This window comes from Bos javanicus, chromosome 25 (genome assembly GCF_032452875.1).
Source record: "Bos javanicus breed banteng chromosome 25, ARS-OSU_banteng_1.0, whole genome shotgun sequence".
NCBI classification, from domain to species: Eukaryota; Metazoa; Chordata; class Mammalia; order Artiodactyla; family Bovidae; genus Bos; species Bos javanicus.
Genome location: NC_083892.1, coordinates 666,903 through 685,813, shown reverse-complemented (window position 1 = coordinate 685,813; position 18,911 = coordinate 666,903). Strand labels below are relative to the sequence as shown.

Here is an 18,911-nt window from a genome sequence, read left to right as displayed (position 1 = left end):
TGGCTGTGAATGTGCCTGATGTGGGAGCTTCGGGGGGGGCTGGTCCCCCACCACAACCCCTGCATGGGGCAGACCTTTGCCTTAGGTCCCCAGCAGGAGCCTGGATGGACCCTGTGGTCCTGGCTGCTGACCTGCCTACCCCCTACATGCAGAGAACAGCCTGCAGCCCTGCTGTGGAGGCCGGGCACAGAAGCTGGGTTAGCTGCATCCCTGGAGGACCCCCAGGTCCCCAACAAAAGCATCAGAGCATCCGCCAGGGCTCCCCGCAGAGCTGCTGCCCAGAAAGTGCCAACCTTGGGAATTCCAACATCTCAGAATGCCACAGGGCAGGGGACAGGGGTGGGGGGTGGCGCGTGCATGGGCCTCCTGGCAGCAGTCACACACCACATCACTGTGCCCACCCAGGCGAGGCCCCTCCTCTTGACTGGCTAAGGCAGACAGGCCCTGTTGTGGGGCTCCTGGGCTCAACCCAGCTGTGATCACAGCGAGAGCTCAGCCAGGGTGGAGCCAGAGGCAGCTGCCTGCCCAAAGGGTCTCTGAGACCCTGCCCCTGCTCCCTGCGCTTCCATCCCCTCATCCTTAACAGCACTGGAGGCGTCCACAGGGCAACAGCCCGCACAGACAGATGCTTACCACGGCGGGCCAGCGCCAGCCTCCGTCAACCTGGAGTGGAGCGGGATAGTCTCCCCTCCCTGCACTCCCAGCCCCTCTGTCCTCACCAGAATGGCCCCTCCACCTCCCTCCCACTGTCTTCCTCCTCTGCCCTCCTCTCCCTGCCACCTGCCGCCCCCACCCTAACCCAGCAACTTACCTGTTTCCTCCCCTCCTCGGGCCCCTGCGGAGCCTCAGGGGCCGTGTCAGCCTGGCTCCCCTGAGCCCCTCAGCCCCAGTGCAGGCTCCGCCCGCAGCCCGTGCTGGTGAGAGTCTTCATGGAGGATGAAGGGTGGTCCCTGAAGGACTCGCCATGAGCCCACCTAGTGCAGGCTTCCGGCCCCTCCCCTGGCCCCCTCGCAGCCGCACCCGCTACACCTCCCGCTCAGCCATCATGCCTGCTGCCACCACAGGGTTCACTGCTGCCCCCGGCCCCTCACAACCTGTCCTGGGCCTGCAGTGGACTTTGGAAGTCCCTCGGACACACCCTGTTGCTTCCTAGCTGCTGGCACCTGCCAGAGGGTCTGGGCCCACAGGGGCTGCGGCTGCGGCGGGACCATCCTGACAGCTTCCCTTGCAGCTGGCCTCCCTACCCAGCTCAGGCCGGGCCACCCCAGAGCACCCCAGGGAGCGGCCAAGTCTCTGTCCTTGTGCCCCAGCAACTGGGCACCGTGGGCCAGGCGGGGCTCCTGTTATGTCTCCCTGGAGCACAGGTCCTGAACTCATGAGGGCGTTTCCCGTGCCAGGACAGAGAATCGTTTTTCTCCAGCGGGCCAGCGGAACCGCTGTCCACCACCCTCGGGTCCCAGGAAGCTGCTGGTGAGGCCAGGGAGCCAAAGGCTACCCCACCCCCTCCCTTCCGGAGCCAGGAGTCCGCCCCCACCCCACCCTCACCACCTTGCCACAGGGACGGGGACACACAGCCACCGCTGCCATGTGCCAGATTTCAGGACCTGCTTAGTGCCGAGGGGCCTGGGAGGTCAGCCAGGCTGGGGCCTGGGGCCAACCCTGACTGCTGGGCGGCAGGGTGGGACCTACTGGTGGGGAGGGCCTGGAGGAAAGCCAAGGGCACACAGGACCCACTGCAGAGCACAAGCCTGCTCAGGGCCCAGGGGCTGAGCCTGCAGAGCAAGCGACAAGACAGATGGCAAGAGGGCTGGACTGGACAGACAGGCGGCCACAGGGGCAGTAAGGCAAGGTGGGAGGGTGGCAGGGCCCGTGGGTGCCAGCTGCCCTGGGGATGCCCCATAGCCTGGCTTCTCTCCCTTGAGAGCCCCCCCATCCCCTCTGAGAGCCCCCAGGGCCAGATCTTGACCTGCTCCCTAGGGGTAGCCTGCCCCCCACCACTGGCGCCTGGGCTAAGGCCTCAGAGCCCAGACATGGGGTCCACCTGCCGATCTGCCCCCCACAGCCTACTGTGGGCAGCCCACAGAGGTCACACTCCAGGGGCACGATGCTGGCAGCTCAGGAGCCCAACCCGGCCGTAGGGCCCAATCCCACTCCCGCTTACCTGCTTGGCCAGTCAGGCCTCAGTCTCCCCATCTGTAAAACGGGCTGGTGGGGGCAGAGCCCATGAGCAGTACGTGGCAAAGCTGGGGACAGAGGGCCTTTCTACAGCTCGGCACTTGCCTTGTTGCTGTGTTCACCTGTCCACCCGGAGCCTGGGGTGCCCTGGAGGCTGAGCCCAAATAGGGTAGCGAGCGTCTTCCTCCTGCACTCACTGACCTGTAGGGAGTGTCCTCCGCCCGGCCTGGGCTCTTGGGTGGGTGGAGACCCCATCACCAAGTGACGACTGAGCGCTTGAGAACTGACTGGCCAGCCTCGGGGGGTCAGTGCTGGGGCCCAGAGTGAGACTCCCCACCTCCCATGGGGTCCACCCCCTGAACCCCACCCTCTACAGACTCTAGGGGTCACTGTTGGGCCAGCAGGACAGGGACTCACTGGACAGCTTTCAGGAGGGAGGGACTGTCTCCACTGGCTCTGGGTGCCCTCCAGCTGTCGATGCTGTGGCTGGCCTTCTAGGGGTCAGGGAGTGGCCCTCAGCTGGTCCCTCCAACCCTCAGTCTCCCAGAGTCAGCGCCTTGGCTTGTACGTGGCTGGCTTGATGGGCATGTGGCCCTGGGTGAGCTGGCCCTGCCAGGAGGGGGCAGATGTGGTGAAAGCCAGAGGCTGGGCACGAGGCATGTGTGACCGGCATGGTCCTCCCATCAAGGCTGCCTGCACACTCTCCTTGTCCCACAGCGCACACACGTGTGGACACGCATGGGAAGCTCTGCTCCAATACCCACAGAATAGAAACACACCACACATGTCACTCAACCCAGATGCCACAGTGGGGCCACGTGTGCCTGAGATCCCTGCTGGGGACACACACGCACCTCCTGCACATGTATGCATGGAGGGGTGTGTGCTCCTGGGGATGCGTAGACATGCAAGTGTGCTCATACATGGATGCCAGCACACACGTCAAGTGCAGGTGCGCACACGTACAGGTGTACACGCGACCCTCAGGGCAAGATCATGCCTGAGCCAGGCCCCCCTGAGTGGGGAGGGATATGTGCTGGACCGCTGCCAACCGTGAGCTAAGCCTCCTGCTCCCGTGGGGCTGGGGAGCAGGTGCCCGCTGTGCCTGGGGCCTCCAGGGGCTGACAAGGCAGCGTCACCTGGTATAGCCCCACCCCCTCCTCTACACATCTGCCTGGAGGGCGTCGCTGCCAGAGTGGGTGGCTGGCAGGGCAGGGTGCTGAGCGGGTCATGGAGGTGAGCGGAGACATGGGCGCTCCCACCTTGCACCACCCCTGTGCTCTAAGGCTCAGTTGCAGGGGCTGACCCCGAGTGGGCTGGACCCCGTGTCTGGAGTCTACAGCATCCCTGCGTCCAACATCTGCCGTCTGGACCCCAAGCAGCCTCCCTCCAGGACAGACGGCATTCTTAGTGCTCAGGTGAGGGGCAGGGAGGGGCCGGAGCCACCACCCAACGGACACACAGGGGCCCAGCTGTGAATCGGACCTCCTTGCAGCCCCGGGCAGGTAGCTGAGCCCCTATGAGCCTCCATCAAGCCCCATGTGGGGTGCTTACCTCCCCATCTTCTTTGTGCAGAGCCCAGAGGCCCGCAGGTACCCCAAGCCAGCAGTCCACGCATGGCCATGGCCCGGGGACTCGCAATGAGGACGAGGCTCCCTGCCGCTGCCCCCACCCCAGGCCTATTTTGGCCTCTACCACGGCCAGGGCGCCCAGCAGGCTGCAGCATGGGTTGTGCCCGTGGCCAGGTCACACTGGGCATCCAAGATCTGGGAGGGGAAGGGGGCTCCCTGGGCGCCGGGTGTGGGGTGAAGCTGGGTGGCACCAGGGGAGGTCGGGGCCACCAGGCCTCTCCCAGCTGCTGCATGCACTCACTGGATCCTGGAGGTCCACCACCCATCCCGCTCCCCAAAGCTGTCGAGAGATTTGCTCATGGGAGACACGGCAGCCGAGCCCATGGGTCCCCTGAGTCTGACCTGCAATAAGAAAAGCCCTAGAATCTGGCCTGGCTCCCCCACAGCCCCACTGCTCCCTTTTGTTCCAGAGATTCACTGTTTGTGGGTTGTGCCTGAGACATGGCTGCAGCCCAAGATTCGAGGTCCCCTGCCCCGTGTGACCCTGGGTGGTGACCTCCCCTCTGCAACTCCCTCCCCCGGCCTCACCACCTTCCATCTCCTGTCCAGCTTGACCTGGACCCACTGCCTGTGACCCTACTGCCTTCCTGCCAGGACGACCTGTCGGCACCACACAGCCATGGGCCCCAGAGCAGGTGAGACAACTCTCCCTCCCCCTCTTGGAGGGCAGCGCCCATGGCTGGCTCCCAGGGGGTGGCAGAACCACGCTTCCCCCTCCTGAGCCTCTACCTGGGGTCCTGGCCTGGGCCCACCACTGGGGTCAGGGGAGCAAAGGGGACGGCACAGATGGGGCATTGGGCCGTGGGGACAAGGCAGGGACAGGGGGCCATGGCCAGGAAAGACTGAGCATTTGAGGAGCAGGAGGAGGTGGGTGCTGACCCCTGTCCCCTGCTTCGGGGTCTTGGGGCTCAGAGTAAGAGGGCAGAACCGTAGGGGTGGAGGGAGAAGGTGCACTTATGTGGACACTGCTGGGCCCGTGTGCAGGCCATCACATAGGTGTGCGCGTGCTTCCTGACACAGTCACATGCCGCCACCCACACATGCATACACACTGTCACACACACGTGTACACATTGTCACATATACGCGTACACACCACCACACACATGCACGCACACCACCACGTGTGTATGTGCACACCGCCACACATGAGCATGAGCACTGTCACAACCGTGTACACATCATCACACACGCACATACACACCATCACACATGTGTGTACACTGCCTCACCAGCAGCCACACAGATATACTGTGTGGGCATGAAGGCCACCACAGACATGTACACCCCACCACATGTGTGGCTACACCACCACACGGGTACGAGGTGCACACGCGTACAGCACCGGACAGAAGACACACTGCCACACACGCCTGCCTGTCAGAGGTGCCCAGCAGGCTCGGGGCCAGGCGGGCGCATAGATGCCCAGCTCCCCAGGTGGCGCTCCCCAGCATCAGGGGCAGTCACAAGCCCACCCGGGATGCAGGGCCCTGGCGGACCCACACAGGACGCTCCCACACACGTGTGCGTGGCCTGTTCTGTTCCAGGTGCCCTGGTGAGCCCGGGCCTCGCCCTCCTGGTGTCACTCACTGCCCACTGCTCTCACCCCCAGGCCGAGGGCGCCTCCCAGGGAGGCCTGGATGCCAGCAGGGCTGACCTGTGGGCCAGGTGAGTGCAGGCTCCACGTCCACAATCAGGTTTCCTGCAGCAGAGTCCCTGGGTGGGAGTGAGGAGGGACGACCTCCAGGGTCTGCTCACGACGTGCGGGCATGGCGGAGCAGGGCTCCAATACAGAGTCCTGGCCCCAGTGGCCCAGGTCACTCGCTGGCGATAGCTCTGGGCCTCTGGGGTCCTGCACCGGAGTCACACCCACACGGCTGGGACAGGCCCCCCTCCGCGGCCTGGAGACAGTTACTTCCTGTCCTGAGGCCTCTCAGTTTCGTTCTCTCCACCCTGAACCTGGCTGCCCTCTCAGGCCCCAAGACTGAGACCCATCTAGGGGGTCTCCTGGTGGGGGCTGGAAGTCACTGGTCTGCCCCATCAACGGACCAATCAACTGAACCACCAGGCAGGGCTGCAGGCCCAGCTGGACCAGTCGGGCCCTGGGTGTGGTCTTGTGAGATCTGACCCTCGCTGGTGCATGGGTCTTCTTAGAGTCACACCATGAGGACAGCCTGGCTGTGGGCACCCAGCAGGTGCCCTCCAAACCCTCAGCCATCTTGGGGCCTTGGAGCCCTAAGCCCCAGAACTGGGCCCCTGGTACACGGCCTCAGACCCAGAGTCTGGACAGGGGTCACTTTTTTTTTTAATGTTTATTATTTTTTAAAAATGTATTTGGCTGTGCCGGGTTTCATTTGCAACATGCAGAATATTGTCTTCACTGCACACACGGGATCTTTAGTTGTGGCATACAAACCCTTAGTTGCAGCATATGGGACCTAGCCCCACCAGGAATCGAACCCAGGCCCCCTGTATTGGGAGTGTGGAGTCTTAGCCACTGGACCACCAGAGAAGTCTCTGGACAGGGGCTCGTTGTAAGCCCTGGTCTTGGCTTGGAGCCTTGGCACCACAAGGGTGCCCACGGAGTGGGGACGTCCACACCTCTTGCATCTCTCACCCTCACCCCAAGTTGAGGAGTCTGACCTCCATCCCGAAGACTGCAGTCTGGGGCCCCCACTCCCTCTGCCCCTCACTGTCAGCCTCCTTTCTGCCCAGTGCCAGCGCTTCCCTCCTGCAAGGTTTCTGGTGCCAGCCGGCAAGCCAGCTGTCCCGCGACCAACTTGCAGCTCTCATCAGGAGGATGGCAACGCAACACGTCCTCCTCAGAGCCTGGCAGGTCAGCGGCAGCCACCACCAAGACAGCTTGGGGGTCGAGGGCAGGGGGGGGACTCCCTGGAGAAGGGCCCCAGGGACAGGCAGGAAGGAGGCGCCCCTAGCAGGGGGCCCCGGGCGGCACAAGGCCAGGATCGGGGTCAGGACGCAGGGTAGTTCTCCTGGAGCGCGAGGGCCACTGTACCGACAGTCTTATTATAAAATTAATGTAAAATCAGTAATACATTTGACATGACCTGAGGGGAACGGGACAAGATGTCCAGCAGGGGGTGGATTGGGTAAGTGGACCCTTAGTGAGCCACCACGGTGGGGCCCGACACCGGAGGGGAGGGGCTCTGGGGCTGGTGTTCCCTGTCCTGTTCTCACCTGGAGGTGGATGCAGGAAGAGGTGGACAGGAAGTCAAGTGACAGAGAGCTGCCAGGCAGGAGGGGTTGGTGGACACGGGACAGAACTGAGAGGTGGGTGGGGGCTCCAGGGAGGTCCCAGTCAGAGCGGAGGGCCCAGGAGAGCCCAGGCCATGCAGCGAGTGATGTGCTGTCCGCCCTGCCCAGCTCAGCTGCCTGGCCAACCTGGCCGCCCGACAAGGCCTCCAGGGCGACTTCGAGCTCCACCCCCCCGACCTGCTGCTCTTCTATAAGTGAGTGCCCTTCCCCACCCAGCACCTGGCCGTGCGGGCTGAGCACGCTCCCGGGGGCACCTCCGTCACTCAGAGGCCCCCCGTCGGCCCTCCCAGCGGCCCCCCAACCTTTCCGCAGCCTGACGCAGGTGAAGGAAGCGGACTGCCGGGCCTTCATCCGCCGCGCCGCCCAGGGAGACACAGAGTTGCTGGCCAATCTGCCCGACCAGAGGACCGCCCTGCGGCACAGGGCCCTGCTCTGCTTGGTAGGCGCCGTGGGCTTGCTGGCCGGGTGATGGGCTGTGGGACCAGGCTCATGCTGACCTGCTATCCTACAGGGAGGGCCCCAGCCAAGGCTCAGCGCCTCCGACCTGCTGCTCCTCGGGGTCCTGGTGTGTGACATGGACGCTTCCAGCATCGTGGCAGCAGACCCCCATGTGCTGCAGAATCTGCAGCATTGTCCCCGGCTCACAGCTGCCCAGCAGGCTGCCCTCAACAGGCTGCTGGCCAGTGGCAGGACCGTCCTCGGGTGGGTGGGGGCCCCTCCCTTCTGCCTAGGCCTCCCCTCCTGCAGACGAGAGAAGAGGCAGCCTGGGGGTTGATGTTCACAGCCCCACTGACCTCCAAGTCTGACCCAGCTCATGCCCCACACTGACCCTGCAGCCCATGGGGTACCCAGAGACCTGGGGTGGGAGCGTCCACCGGGCAGGCCCTGGGAACAGCACTCGGGGAGGGCAAGTGGCCTGATGGGTCCCGGCGCTGCTCAGAAACCGACTCGGAGCCCCCTTTGCACACCAGGCCCCCCAGCTCCTGGAACCTGGAGAGGCTGCGGGCTCTGGGACGCCTGGCATCATACATAAGCCCCGGGCTGTGGATGCAGGTGAAGGAGGTAGGTCAATGCCCCAGGTGGAGTGATGGGGGGGAAGGGGGATCCAGCCGACCTTCCACCAGCCTGTCCAGCCCTGAGGGCCGGCCTGCAGCCACTCTGATACCCAAGTGGTGTCCCCAGTCATTCCTCGTCATGGAGTTTCTGTCTGAGGGGAAGGAGAAGGGAACAAGTGGCCCTCCCCAGGGTGTGGACTCTCCAGGCCCACCCGCCAGGCCGTGGGCCTGGACTTCTTCCGCAGCATAGTGGCCGCGTGCCGGGAAGGGCAGCTCAGGCAGCGTGATGCCAGGCGCTTTGTCACCAGCTTCCTCGAGGCCAAGTCCAAGGCAGTGTCCTCACCGTCCAAGCGGGACACAGGTCAGTGTGGCCACCATGGCCTGGGGATGCTGCATTCCCCTCCGCTTGGGTTTCTCATCCTGAAGTGGGGGCCCCAGAGGCATGGCACCCTCTGCCTGGACCTCCTGAGCTTGGCCAGGGCCTGCGTCCTGGCCGGGGGGAGTGGTCAGAGTGGTCAGCCCCAACTGGTGGGGCTGGTTTGGGCATTGAGATCAAGGTCAGGGTTGACTCAGCCTGGTCTTGGCCAAGTTTTTGGCTGGGAGTCAAGCTTGGAAAGAGTCAAGGTTAGGAGTCAGGTGGGGCCCAAAGTCAGCAGTGGTGGTCAGCTCAGGCAGAGGCTGACCAGCCAGGTCCTAAACACCAGCACCTCACCGTACCACAGGGAGACCCTGCGTCCATGGCAGCATCACTGCGGCCACCCTGCACGATGACCTCTTCCTGATGCGCTACGACTGCGGGCAGCTCGAGTCCTGCCTGGGCAGCAGTGTGCTCAGGGCCAACCTGGACCCCCTGCTGCAGCACCCGCTGCCTGCCGAGTGCCAGCAAGTCGTGAAAGCTAAGCTAGCTAGGGTGTGCCAGGGCCTGGTGGTGGGAGGGGGTAGGGGGTCACGGTGTGGCCTGACCACCACCTGCCACCCACCTGCAGGTCTACCCGGGCGGAGTCCCTGAGGAGCAGCTGCGGCTCATCCCCTCGCTGCTCTACCTCTACTCCCTCTCGGAAATCGGCCAGTGGCACATCACGTCCAAGGACACAGTCGTGACCCTGTTGGCTCCAGACGGGGCCCTGGAGAACCAGACCGAGGTGAGGGTGGGTTGGGGTGTGGTGGGCAGGAGACGCTCGCTGACCCTGGCCTTGCTGACCCCAACCTTGCCTGCAGGCCATCCTGCAGAAGTTCCTGGACCACAATGGCACCGTCACTGGTGCGCTGCTCGTGGCCATCGGGGGCTCTCGCCTCTGCTGGATGAGCCCCCGGCAGATCCAGGACATCCGGCCCTCAGAGTTCCGGTGAGCCCCCCTCAGAGTTCCGGTGAGCCCCGCTCTGAGTTCCGGTGAACCCCTCCCTCAGAGTTCTGGTGAGCCCCCGTCAGAGTTCCAGCCCCAACTTCGGAGCCAGCTCCACTCTTCAGCCAAGGCAGGCCCAGGTCGGGGCCCAGGCCAGGCCTTCCGAGGTCACCAGCTTCCCATGGCCGCAGTGACAAAGGTTTACAAGCAGAGTGACTGAAAGCAACAGAATCGTGTGCTCTCATAGTCTGGAGACCAGAAATCTGAAATCCAGGCATCAGCAGGGCCGTGCTCCCTCTGAGACCTGAAGGGGAGGCTCCTTTCTCCTCTCCCAGCTTCGGGGGCCCCATCACCCATCTCTGCCTCCCTGTGCATACACTCCCTTCTTCTTCGGACACCAGCCATTAATTTAGGGCCCACCTTAAGTGAGTGTGTGCCGACTCACTGGAAAAAACCCTGATGCTGGGAAAGTTTGAGGGCAGGGGAAGGGAACGACAGAGGATGGATGGTTGGATGGCATCACCGACTTGATGGACATGAGTCTGAGCAAACTCTGGGAGATGGTGAAGGACAGGGGAGCCTGGCGTGCTGCAGTCCATGGGGTCGCCAAAAGCCCGACACGACTCAGAGACTGAAGAACTAAGTCAGGGTGACCACATCTTAATCTGATTACGTGTACAAACAGGGAAGACCCTATCTCCAAATCAGATCACACTGTGAGGTTCTTGGTGCACCTCGTCCACACTACGGAGCCCAGTACCGAGGGCAAGGGGAAAGCCGCGGTTCGGGGTGAGAGGGCGGGGCCGGTGTCCCCAGGTGGAGGGCCCCTGGCCTGCCCACAAGCCGCGCCCCCTCCCGCAGGCTGGCCGGGGCCCTGGACATCTCCTCCTGCCCTCAGACCCGCAAGAACGTGCTCTTTGACAAGGCCCGGGAGGCCTTCGCCAGCGCCAGCACCTCGGACACCTACTACCGCTTCATGCGCCCCTACCTCGGTGAGACCCGGGCGGGCGTGGGGCCCTCCTCCCGGAGCCCCGCCCCTCGAGGCCCCGCCCCTCACCCCTGCCCCGCCCCTAGGCGGTGCCCCGGTGGAGGAGCTGCGGCACCTGGCCCAGGCTAACGTCTCCATGGACATCGACACCTTCACCAACCTGAACCCCCGAGTGCTGCAGGTGGGTGGGGGCTGCCCGTCAAGGGGAGTCGGGGAGCCTTAGGTTACGGTCTGCAGGCCCCAACACCCCAAAGTCTCAGGTGTGCAGACAGTGTGGGCCCCAGGTCACTTCTCCAAGGTGTTTCGCAGGGTCTTACCACCCCCGCCCCCGGCCAAATGCTGACCCCGCCCCTTCCCTCCTCCACCCTTCACTGCCTCCCGCAGAGCCTGACCGTGGGCAACGTGACGACGCTGCTGGGTCCGAACGTGGGGGACCTGCAGAAGGCTCGGAGCCACCCCATCATCAGCTCCTGGCTCCGCAGCCTCAATCGGTCAGCCCTGAGCGAGCTGGGCCTGGACACGGACGCTACCAGCCCCACCAGCTCTGCCCACTCGACCACTGGGACGCCCAGCACCACCCTCTGGACGCGCCATCAAGCCCCCACCTCAGAAGGGCCTGGGAGCACCGCCCCCAGCTCGGGTACCCTGCACCCACCCTCCCCCTGGGGTGGGCCATCCCCCCTCTGCTATGTGGGCCCTTCCCCGCCCCCCCAACCTGACACGCACTACTGGCTTCTCTTTCGCCCAATCTCATTCTCTGCTGGTGACGCTTCCCATGTGCCTCCTTGGGTGACACATGGGTGACTCTGACTTAGCTCTGCATTGCCTGCTGAGTTAGTGAAGACACAGTCACCTCCCCAAACCTGCTGAGCAGCAGAAAGTGGAGGATAGGGGAGCTCTGAGGTCCCGGTTGGGGCCCAGAAGAGCGGCCCAACCTGGGGGTCCTCACCACTCTTCCCCACCTTCAGGGGCGGCGGGAACTGTGGGCCCTGAGCCTGGGACGCAGGGCAGCCTGGGAGCTCCCAGCTGGGCTGAAGGTGCTCCCTCTGTGTCCTACCTGCAGGCAGCCCACCAGCCCCCCTAGGGTACCTGCCACTGGCTGTGGCCCTGCCCGCAGGCCTCCTGTGGCTGCTGTATGGAGGCACCCCAAGGCCCAGCTGGGACCACCTGCAGGGCATCTGCAGCTTGGTGGAGGACCGCACTGCCCCAGCTCCACATGCAGGAGAACAGGGGTTGGCACGTGGAGCTGGACGCCTGCCTAGACCAAGATGCAGGTCCCAGGGGACCTGGCCACATCCCCCATCCTAGGGGCCTGCAGGGCCAGTCCCTGCCTACGCCCAGCTCCCAGGACCTGGAGCTAGAGCGAGGGCCTGGGCCCGGGGTCATGGCCCCAGCCAGTGAGGGAGATGCTGCTCCTGTGCTCAGGCTTCTTCCATGGACTGACTTGGCCAACTGACTTGAATAAAGGACAAGGTGATCTTCCTGCCTGTGTCCCTTTGATCTGGGCCTGAGGAGGGACAGAGCCCCTCTCAGCTGGGATCAGCACTCCAACTGGCCATCTCCCGGGGCAGCTGTGTCACCAGAAGCCACCTGGACCATTGGCCTGGACTCGGGGGAGATCCTGCGTGGAAACAGCGCCAGGAAGTGCGCTTCCAAGTGCGCGTGGGAGGGGCTGCAACCCAGGCGGCCCTGTGCAGGGGGCACAGCCGTCAGGGCTCCCCTTCAGTCCTCAGAACACCACGGGGCACCTCTACAAGAGGGGGGTGGGGTTCTTTTATTGAGCTCCAGAGCCCTTGGGGTCCAAGCCCGGCGGGGTCTCCATGCAGCGCTGGTCGCCAGGCCACAGCAGCAGGCTCAGCTCAGGACCGAGACCAGGAGCAGACTTGCGGTCACAGTGAGCACGGGTCCCGGCCCTTGTCCGAGGCGGTGGGGGCCTCCCGAGGAGGCCTCTGCACAGAGAAGAGGCGCCTCAGCCCCTGCCCCTCACTCTGCCCAACACCGCCCAGCCGGCCACCCCAGCCCACCTCGTCCGCGGAGGTCCAGGACCAGGTAGCCGTTGGGGACGCCGCCGACGAGCCCCAGCCCCAGCCTGTCCAGGTCCTCCTGCGACTGCCGGGAGATCCAGTCCCGCAGGAACATGTTCCCTGTCTCAGCCTTCAGGCCTACCAGGTTTGGGCCCAGAAGTTTCTGCACCTCGGCCACGGTTAGCGACTGCCAGAGCCCGCAGGTGGCGGTCAGAGTCATCCTGCCTTTTCCCAGAGGCTTCGGGCTTCTCCTGCGCCCAAACCACCCCAACATCCCACCCACGGACCCCGCCTTAGCCTCTGTAGGCCCTGGAAGGGGCTTTGATGGCCGCCCCTCCCAAGACCCCGCCCCTAGAGGCCCCGCTCACGGGAGGCCCCGCCTTTCCCCGCCGTCCTACCAGCACCGCCTCTGTTGTCAGTTTCTTGAATGCCGCTGCGTCTATACTGATGTTCTGCGAAGTAAAAACCCGCAGGTCTTCCGTGGAGGCCCCACCTGCCCTCGGGGAGAGGAGCCCCCAAGTGTGAGACCGTGCAGCAGCCCCCAGTCCCACCCTCTGACCGCAGGCTACCAGAAGCCACTTCTTTTACCAAGAGTCCCTTTTCCTAAGGAATTCCTGGGCCCCTGATTTGCCTGCTGACCACCTGACCCTCTGGGTTGAAGGAGAGGTTGGAGGTGCCCAGAACTCACAGGGTCTCAGCCAACACACACTTGGAGGGACAGACTGTGAACACTGGTCACGCCGCCAGTGGACTGCCCAAAGACGGGGGAGCCTCAGGCATCATTTCCCCTGTATCTTCCCGGGCTCACCCAGGAAGGGCTTGATCCTTGTGAAGTATTCAGACCCGCTGACGTTCTGGAAGGCCATGTGGGCCTTGTGGTAGAGGACAGCCATCTGCGGTGGGCTGCACGCGTCCAGGTCCTGGGGTGTGGTCATCCTGGGGAGGTGGCATGGGGCCGGGCAGCGAGCTCGGAGCACAGCGAGCTCGGAGCACAGCACTCCCACCACCCCCGACAGACCCCAGGACTCACCAAAGCACGCTGAGCTGTACGGAGTCCAGCTGCTCAGGGCGGAGGAAGCACAGGTAGGCAGGGCGGAAGGTGGCCAGGGTGTCCAGGGCGGCCTTATCCAGCTGGCCTCCTCCCCCTACATAGCGGGCAATCAGGGCAGCCACCTGTGGGAGAAGGCCACTCAGTGGCTTGGGGCAGGGAGAGATATATGCCCTGGGCCTTGACCACCTCACGCCCTGTGCCACCCCCAGGCCTGTGCCATCTCACACTGAGCACCCCCCTCACTGGGCCTGCACAGCCTCACAGCCGATGTCTGCCCCCTCCCACCCCCACAGCTCTCACCTGAGCATCCACACCACGCCCTTGGCTGACTTTGAGCAGAGATTTCACGGTGTCCAGGGAAGTCACATTCCACTTGTGGATGTCCTCAGGGGTGACGTAAAGGAAGAAGTAACTCAGGCGCTCGATCAGGGACTGGGGGTACCCCTGCGGGTAGAACTTCCAGGGGAAGGGACTGTGAGGGCCGCCGCCATGACTGGGGCAGCGGGGATGGCCGAGCTGTGGCAGGCGGGCTGAGCCCTGAACTACCTCATCCAGTTTGCGCTTGAAAATGTGCAGCTGCTGGTAGGTGAAGGGAATCAGGTTCACTTGTCTCATCTGCGTGGCCAGCAGGGCCCCGTCCACACAGGCCTCCAGCTCCCACTCCTCATAGAAGAAGAGGTTCTCATCCACCACTTGGGCCTCCCGCCCTGGGGGGCAGGCCTTCTCTGCAGGGACAGCCAGGGGGTGAAGGGTGCTGGGCTTCTCCCGTCAGCCTCCTCCTCCTCCTCCCGCAGGGTCTCCCTTCGCTGAGACCCTGAGCAACACACGACTCTCTGGGCCTCGGTTTGAAAAGTGAAAGTCGCTTAGATGTGTGCAACTCATCAGTCCGTGGAATTCTCCAGGCCAGAAGACTGGAGTGGGTAGCCTTTCCCTTCTCTAGGGAATCTTCCCAACCCAGGGATCGAACCCAAGTCTTCCACATCGCAGGCAGATTCTTTACCAGCTGAGCCACCAGGGAAGCCCAAGAATACTGGAGTGGGTAGCCTATCCCTTCTCCAGTGGATCTTCCTGACTCAGGAATAGAACCAGGGTCTCCTGAGTTGCAGGTGGATTCTTTACCAACTGCGCTATCAGGGAAGCCTGGGTCTCCATTTACTCATCATCAAATGGCGCGATTCTATTCACTCTCCCGCGTTATCATGATTGAAGGAGCTCAGTGGCCAGGAAGGGCCGCAGGTAAGGTAGAGGAGACCTCACGGTGCTAGCCCCCAACCCCCGCCTCCTGACACCGATGGGGCTGGGCTGCATGCTCACTCTCTGTGCCCCGCCGGGCCCTCGGGAGGAGGACGGTCAGCTCAGGCTGCTGCCAGGACAGGTCCCGGGATGTGCGCTGCAAACTTGAGCTCAGGAGAGCCTGAGAACAGAGCAGGGCTGGGACTGAGCAGGGAGTGTCCTGGGGTCCGAGGAACCCGCCCAACCAGGGCCAGAAAACGTTCCTCTGACTCCCCAGAGGGTCCTTACCAGTCCCACGTCTGCAGCCTGGGCCCTGGAAGGTAGAACCCAACCTGCAGGGAAGGGGACACCAGGCTTGAGGGGTGGCCGGGGGCTCCACCCTGGGAGGAAGGGGGCCACAGTGGTCCCTCCCGGCCAGCCCCTGGTGTCACAGCCCACGACACCCCACGAAGGAGCACAGGCCTCCCCATCCTCCTCCTGGGGCCCCGCTGCTCAGCGTAGGCAGACGCCTGTGCTGCGGGCACCCTCAGTTTGGCCTGTGCCCCCATCACTACCCTGCTTCGGCCTCCAGCCCCGCAGGGCAGGGAGTCCAGCAGGGCTGCCAGACACAGTCCCTCTCGGGGCAGAGATGAGGCCAGCCGCCTGCCTGCAACTCGCACCTGCTGACATTCAGGACACGGGTCTCCGAATTCAGGGGCACCGGACAGGGTGGGGGGCCCCGGGTGGGGGGCCCCGCCCACAGTGGGGGAGCACCCGCAGAGCCAGCAGAGCCTTTCCTGAGGCCCCGGCCCCCTGCGGACCCCTGCGGCTCTCCGCAGTCCAGCATCCAGCTACCCACCCTCAGTGCTCACCAAGGCAGAGAAGCAGGAGCAGGAGGCTGCCATGGGCGGGGGTCCCCCAGGACCCCAGGCGGGGCGGAGCGGTCTGCAAGGCCATGGTCTGTGGCGCTCTGATGTCCCCCACACTGTGTGCCCCTGTTGCGACACGGCCCCAAGCCCGTGCTAAAGGGGCACCAGGGCTGGAGGGCTCAGACCTGCACAAGCCTCCAGGGCGTCTGTGCGGCAGGCCCCCGGCACCAGCCGGCCCTGGCCCCGCCCATCTGGGAAGCCGGCCCCTCCTTCGGGGTCAGGGTGAGTCAGCCCGGCCCCCAGCCGTGAGGGCCCCAGCTGGCACAGGCCTCTCGCCCCCGCAGGGCAGGGCGGGGGCAGGGCAGTAGTCTCCTGTGAGGAGGCAGGGCCGCTGCTGGCTCTGGCTGACCTCAGTTCCCCACTCAACACTGGGGAGCTGAGCGGACCCCCACCCTACCCCACAACATGGTCATCTCCCCCGGGCTTTGTGCAAACCCAGGGCCTGCTGGGGCACCAGGCTGGCAGGGCCCACCGGGTTCCCTCCTGAGCTCCCCCCGAAAGCAGAGGCCTGGGAAGCGCCAAAGGGAGTTCCGCGGGGCCTAGGGGTCAGGACCCCAGGCTTTCACTGCTGTGGCCCAGCTTCAGCCCCTGGTCGGGGAACTGAGGTCACGCGTGCCATGTGATACAGCCAAAACACAACTGAAGGTGACAGCCCTTCCTGCCAGTCAGCCCCGTGGGTCGGGGCAGCCGGACATTCTGGGGGGACCCTCCTGTGCTCTCTGGAATGGGATTGGGGCCTCTGGACCAGTGTGGGCAGGAGGTGGGTGGGGAGTGGATCTCTGGAGAATATTGTCCCAGAATAGGTGGGGGTCAGAAGCAGACCAAACTGCTGTCCACACGCATCTCCCAGAGAGGCCTGGAGGGGGGCCATCAGGGCCAGGTGGAATGGAACACCCCCCTCCCCCAAACCTCTGCCCAGGCCTGTGTCGGGCCCACCCCGGCCCAGAAATGGGGGCACGCTTCTGTGCTTCAGCACCCCCTTTCAGCAGGGCAACGAGCCCAGCCTGCAGGGAACGTCCTGGGGAACAGCAAAAGCCCAGGGGGCCCCCCACCCCCACCAGGCCCCCAGACCAGAAAATAGGCAGTTGAGTGGGGCCTTGCCCCAGGGGTGGGTGAGGCCTTTCAGGAGCTCTGTGTCCCCCCACTGTCTCCCCTGAGCCCCCAAACCCAGCCTCAGGCAATGAGGGACCCCACACCCTAGGTAGGGGTGCCCTCAGAACCTTTGCCAGCCACTGTGGGCCCTGGAACCTGTAACCTTTGCACCCCGTACCACCACGCAGGTTAGGTCGGGGCCACTGAGGCACCTCAGCTGTCAGGGTGGCAGCTCCCAGAGTGGCCCAAGTGTGATTACAGGGGTCACGGCTGTTTGGGGCCCCCCAGGCCACGCATACGAGTGCAACAAGGACACAGGCCACTCACGGCGCTATCTCCCTTCACAAGACCGCTTCCCTTTCTGGTACCCAGGGTGGTCCCCTCTCCAACCTTGAGTCCTTCAAGCCCAGTGTCCACCTGGCTACCTGTCACTCACGAACTACCTGCACACTCCCCTGAGTGCCCACTGGATGTGGGCCTGCATAGACACTGCACTCGCTGGGGAAGGTGATTTAGGCCCTTGCCCAGGACCTGGGGTGGGCCTGCCTGGCAGCACGTGGGGTCTGGGGTCTGAGTGGACCACCAGCTCATCAGAGAGGTGCACGAGGTAGCGGTGGCCGTGGCCATGTCTGTGTCGGGCTGGCTCCAAAGCCCAGCCCAAGAGTCCTGAGCTCATGGCCTCCAGCAGGTGTGCAGCTGCAGGACGCTGGTGGAAGCTCTCTCCCTTCTCACCTGTCTCACCACCCGCAGACCCTCCCACCCCAGCCCAAGCTCGGCCCCCAAGGTCTGGCTCTCAGCTGGTGGAAAATGAAGTCAGACCACATTCCCTGCCAGCCCCAGGCCACTCTAGTGAGAGAGGGAAGGGGCATAGAATACACATTTAGAGGCTTGGATACAGGATCATTTCATCTGCCTCAAGCACAGAGACACCTTGTGGCTTGCCCGGGGTCACACAGCATGTCAGGGGCAGCTGGGGCTAGGATGCAGTTGACCCTGCGGGCATAGCCCTCTGAGATCAGGGGAGGTGGTCCCTGCCACTCCCCAGGTGCAGTGGCAACAAGGGTGAAGCACCAGTGGGGGCAGGAAAGGGGGGCTGCCCTGTCTCCCCCAGCCTCCCAGGTTGGCCCAGTACCAGCCTCCGCCCAATCCCTGCTCCCAGCAGAGCTGTTTGGCTGGAGGTGCTGACAGAAGTGTCCCGCTGTCACCTCCCCCGCATGCCCTCCCTCATGATCCCACCCCACGCAGATGAGGCCGAGCTCAGTCAAGAGCCTGGAGGCTGGGCTGGGTGCTGAAGATCCTGGTTACTTCCCCAGGGTCAGCGGGGGGTACCCTGCCCATGGTGACTCTGATGTTCTGGGGTGATCAGCCAGTTCTGAGCCTGTTTCCTCAACTGGGATGCAGACTCCTGGTCTGTCAAGGGAAACAAACGAAGGGCTGGCCAGCAGCTGGGAGGAGTAGGACTCAGGCTGCAGGAATGTGCGGGTGGAGATCTGGGGAGGGCGTGGGGGCAGGGGAGCCACCTCTGCCTTTTCCTCTGTGGGCAGGCATGGGAGCTCCACATTGGCTGACCATCAGGTACCAGGCATGTATGGGGAGTCAAGGCCTCGCCTCATCAGATTTTACTCTCCCATTTCTCAGGTGGTAAAACTGAGTCTCAGTGCCACAGAGATGCCACAATCACACAGTAAAGCCAGGGAGTGGCCCCCAGCTGGTGCTATGAGGGTCTCGACCTGAGTCAGCAGGTTCTGGGTGATTGCTGCCCGGCCAGGACATGACTCCCAGGAGTGAGGTCCAGGCTGGGGGTGGCATGGTGGTGAAGTGGCCAGGGAGGGGGCCTTGGAAGCTCACCAGCCCATATACTGGCCATCTTCCAGAAGGGAGGTGGAAGGCACCTTCCTGCTGCTGTGGCCCCAGGGGTGGACAACATGCATCTTTGTGCTGGCTGGACACCAGTGTCTGCATCCTGACTTGGGCACTTGTAGGCACTCGTGCAGATCCTGACTTGGCCCCGAAGCCTCCATGTGCACCCCTGAAGCCGGAGTCCCTGGCAGCTCCTTCAATCCCTGCCCTGCACCCTCGATACTTCAGTCAAGTCTGTCTGCAACACACACCTGCAAATGTTTCTGTTTGTTGAT

At 64.0% G+C, this 18,911-nt stretch overlaps 2 protein-coding genes across 2 annotated transcripts; one reads left to right on the top strand and one right to left on the bottom strand.

Moving 5' to 3' along the window:
• The first annotated feature begins 3,080 nt into the window (after positions 1-3,080).
• Positions 3,081-11,950, top strand: LOC133237973 (mesothelin-like protein). Its single transcript, XM_061400501.1, has 20 exons — positions 3,081-3,127; positions 3,268-3,370; positions 3,462-3,593; positions 3,853-3,975; positions 4,356-4,441; positions 5,419-5,474; positions 5,961-6,065; positions 6,522-6,642; positions 7,169-7,276; positions 7,395-7,521; positions 7,594-7,784; positions 8,054-8,144; positions 8,357-8,498; positions 8,860-9,047; positions 9,124-9,279; positions 9,356-9,483; positions 10,342-10,472; positions 10,555-10,649; positions 10,853-11,108; positions 11,532-11,950. Exons 1-20 carry the CDS (start codon positions 3,081-3,083, stop codon positions 11,774-11,776), a joined length of 2,631 nt encoding a protein of 876 aa, XP_061256485.1. The 3' UTR covers positions 11,777-11,950.
• A 269-nt stretch (positions 11,951-12,219) lies between these two features.
• On the bottom strand, positions 12,220-15,871 carry MSLN (mesothelin). Its single transcript, XM_061400665.1, has 10 exons — positions 15,628-15,871; positions 15,065-15,108; positions 14,858-14,957; positions 14,090-14,268; positions 13,844-13,999; positions 13,523-13,665; positions 13,301-13,428; positions 12,891-12,985; positions 12,493-12,679; positions 12,220-12,417 (listed from the first exon to the last, which is right to left on the bottom strand). The coding sequence occupies exons 1-10, from the start codon at positions 15,710-15,712 to the stop codon at positions 12,323-12,325; spliced, it is 1,212 nt and encodes a 403-aa protein (XP_061256649.1). The 5' UTR covers positions 15,713-15,871; the 3' UTR covers positions 12,220-12,322.
• Positions 15,872-18,911: the final 3,040 nt, after the last annotated feature.

What these genes read in the sequence shown, in the direction of transcription:
- LOC133237973 (XM_061400501.1), top strand. Translation starts at nt 3,081, where the DNA reads ATGCAAGTGTGCTCATACATGGATGCCAGCACACACGTCAAGTGCAG. An exon ending in ACAGGGCCCTGCTCTGCTTG is followed by an intron (nt 7,522 to 7,593) that starts GTAGGCGCCGTG and finishes GCTATCCTACAG; the next exon opens with GGAGGGCCCCAGCCAAGGCT. An exon ending in ATCCGGCCCTCAGAGTTCCG is followed by an intron (nt 9,484 to 10,341) that starts GTGAGCCCCCCT and finishes CCCCTCCCGCAG; the next exon opens with GCTGGCCGGGGCCCTGGACA.
- MSLN (XM_061400665.1), bottom strand. Translation starts at nt 15,712, where the DNA reads ATGGCCTTGCAGACCGCTCCGCCCCGCCTGGGGTCCTGGGGGACCCCC. An exon ending in TCAAGCGCAAACTGGATGAG is followed by an intron (nt 14,000 to 14,089) that starts GTAGTTCAGGGC and finishes TTCCCCTGGAAG; the next exon opens with TTCTACCCGCAGGGGTACCC. An exon ending in CCTGGACCTCCGCGGACGAG is followed by an intron (nt 12,418 to 12,492) that starts GTGGGCTGGGGT and finishes TTCTCTGTGCAG; the next exon opens with AGGCCTCCTCGGGAGGCCCC.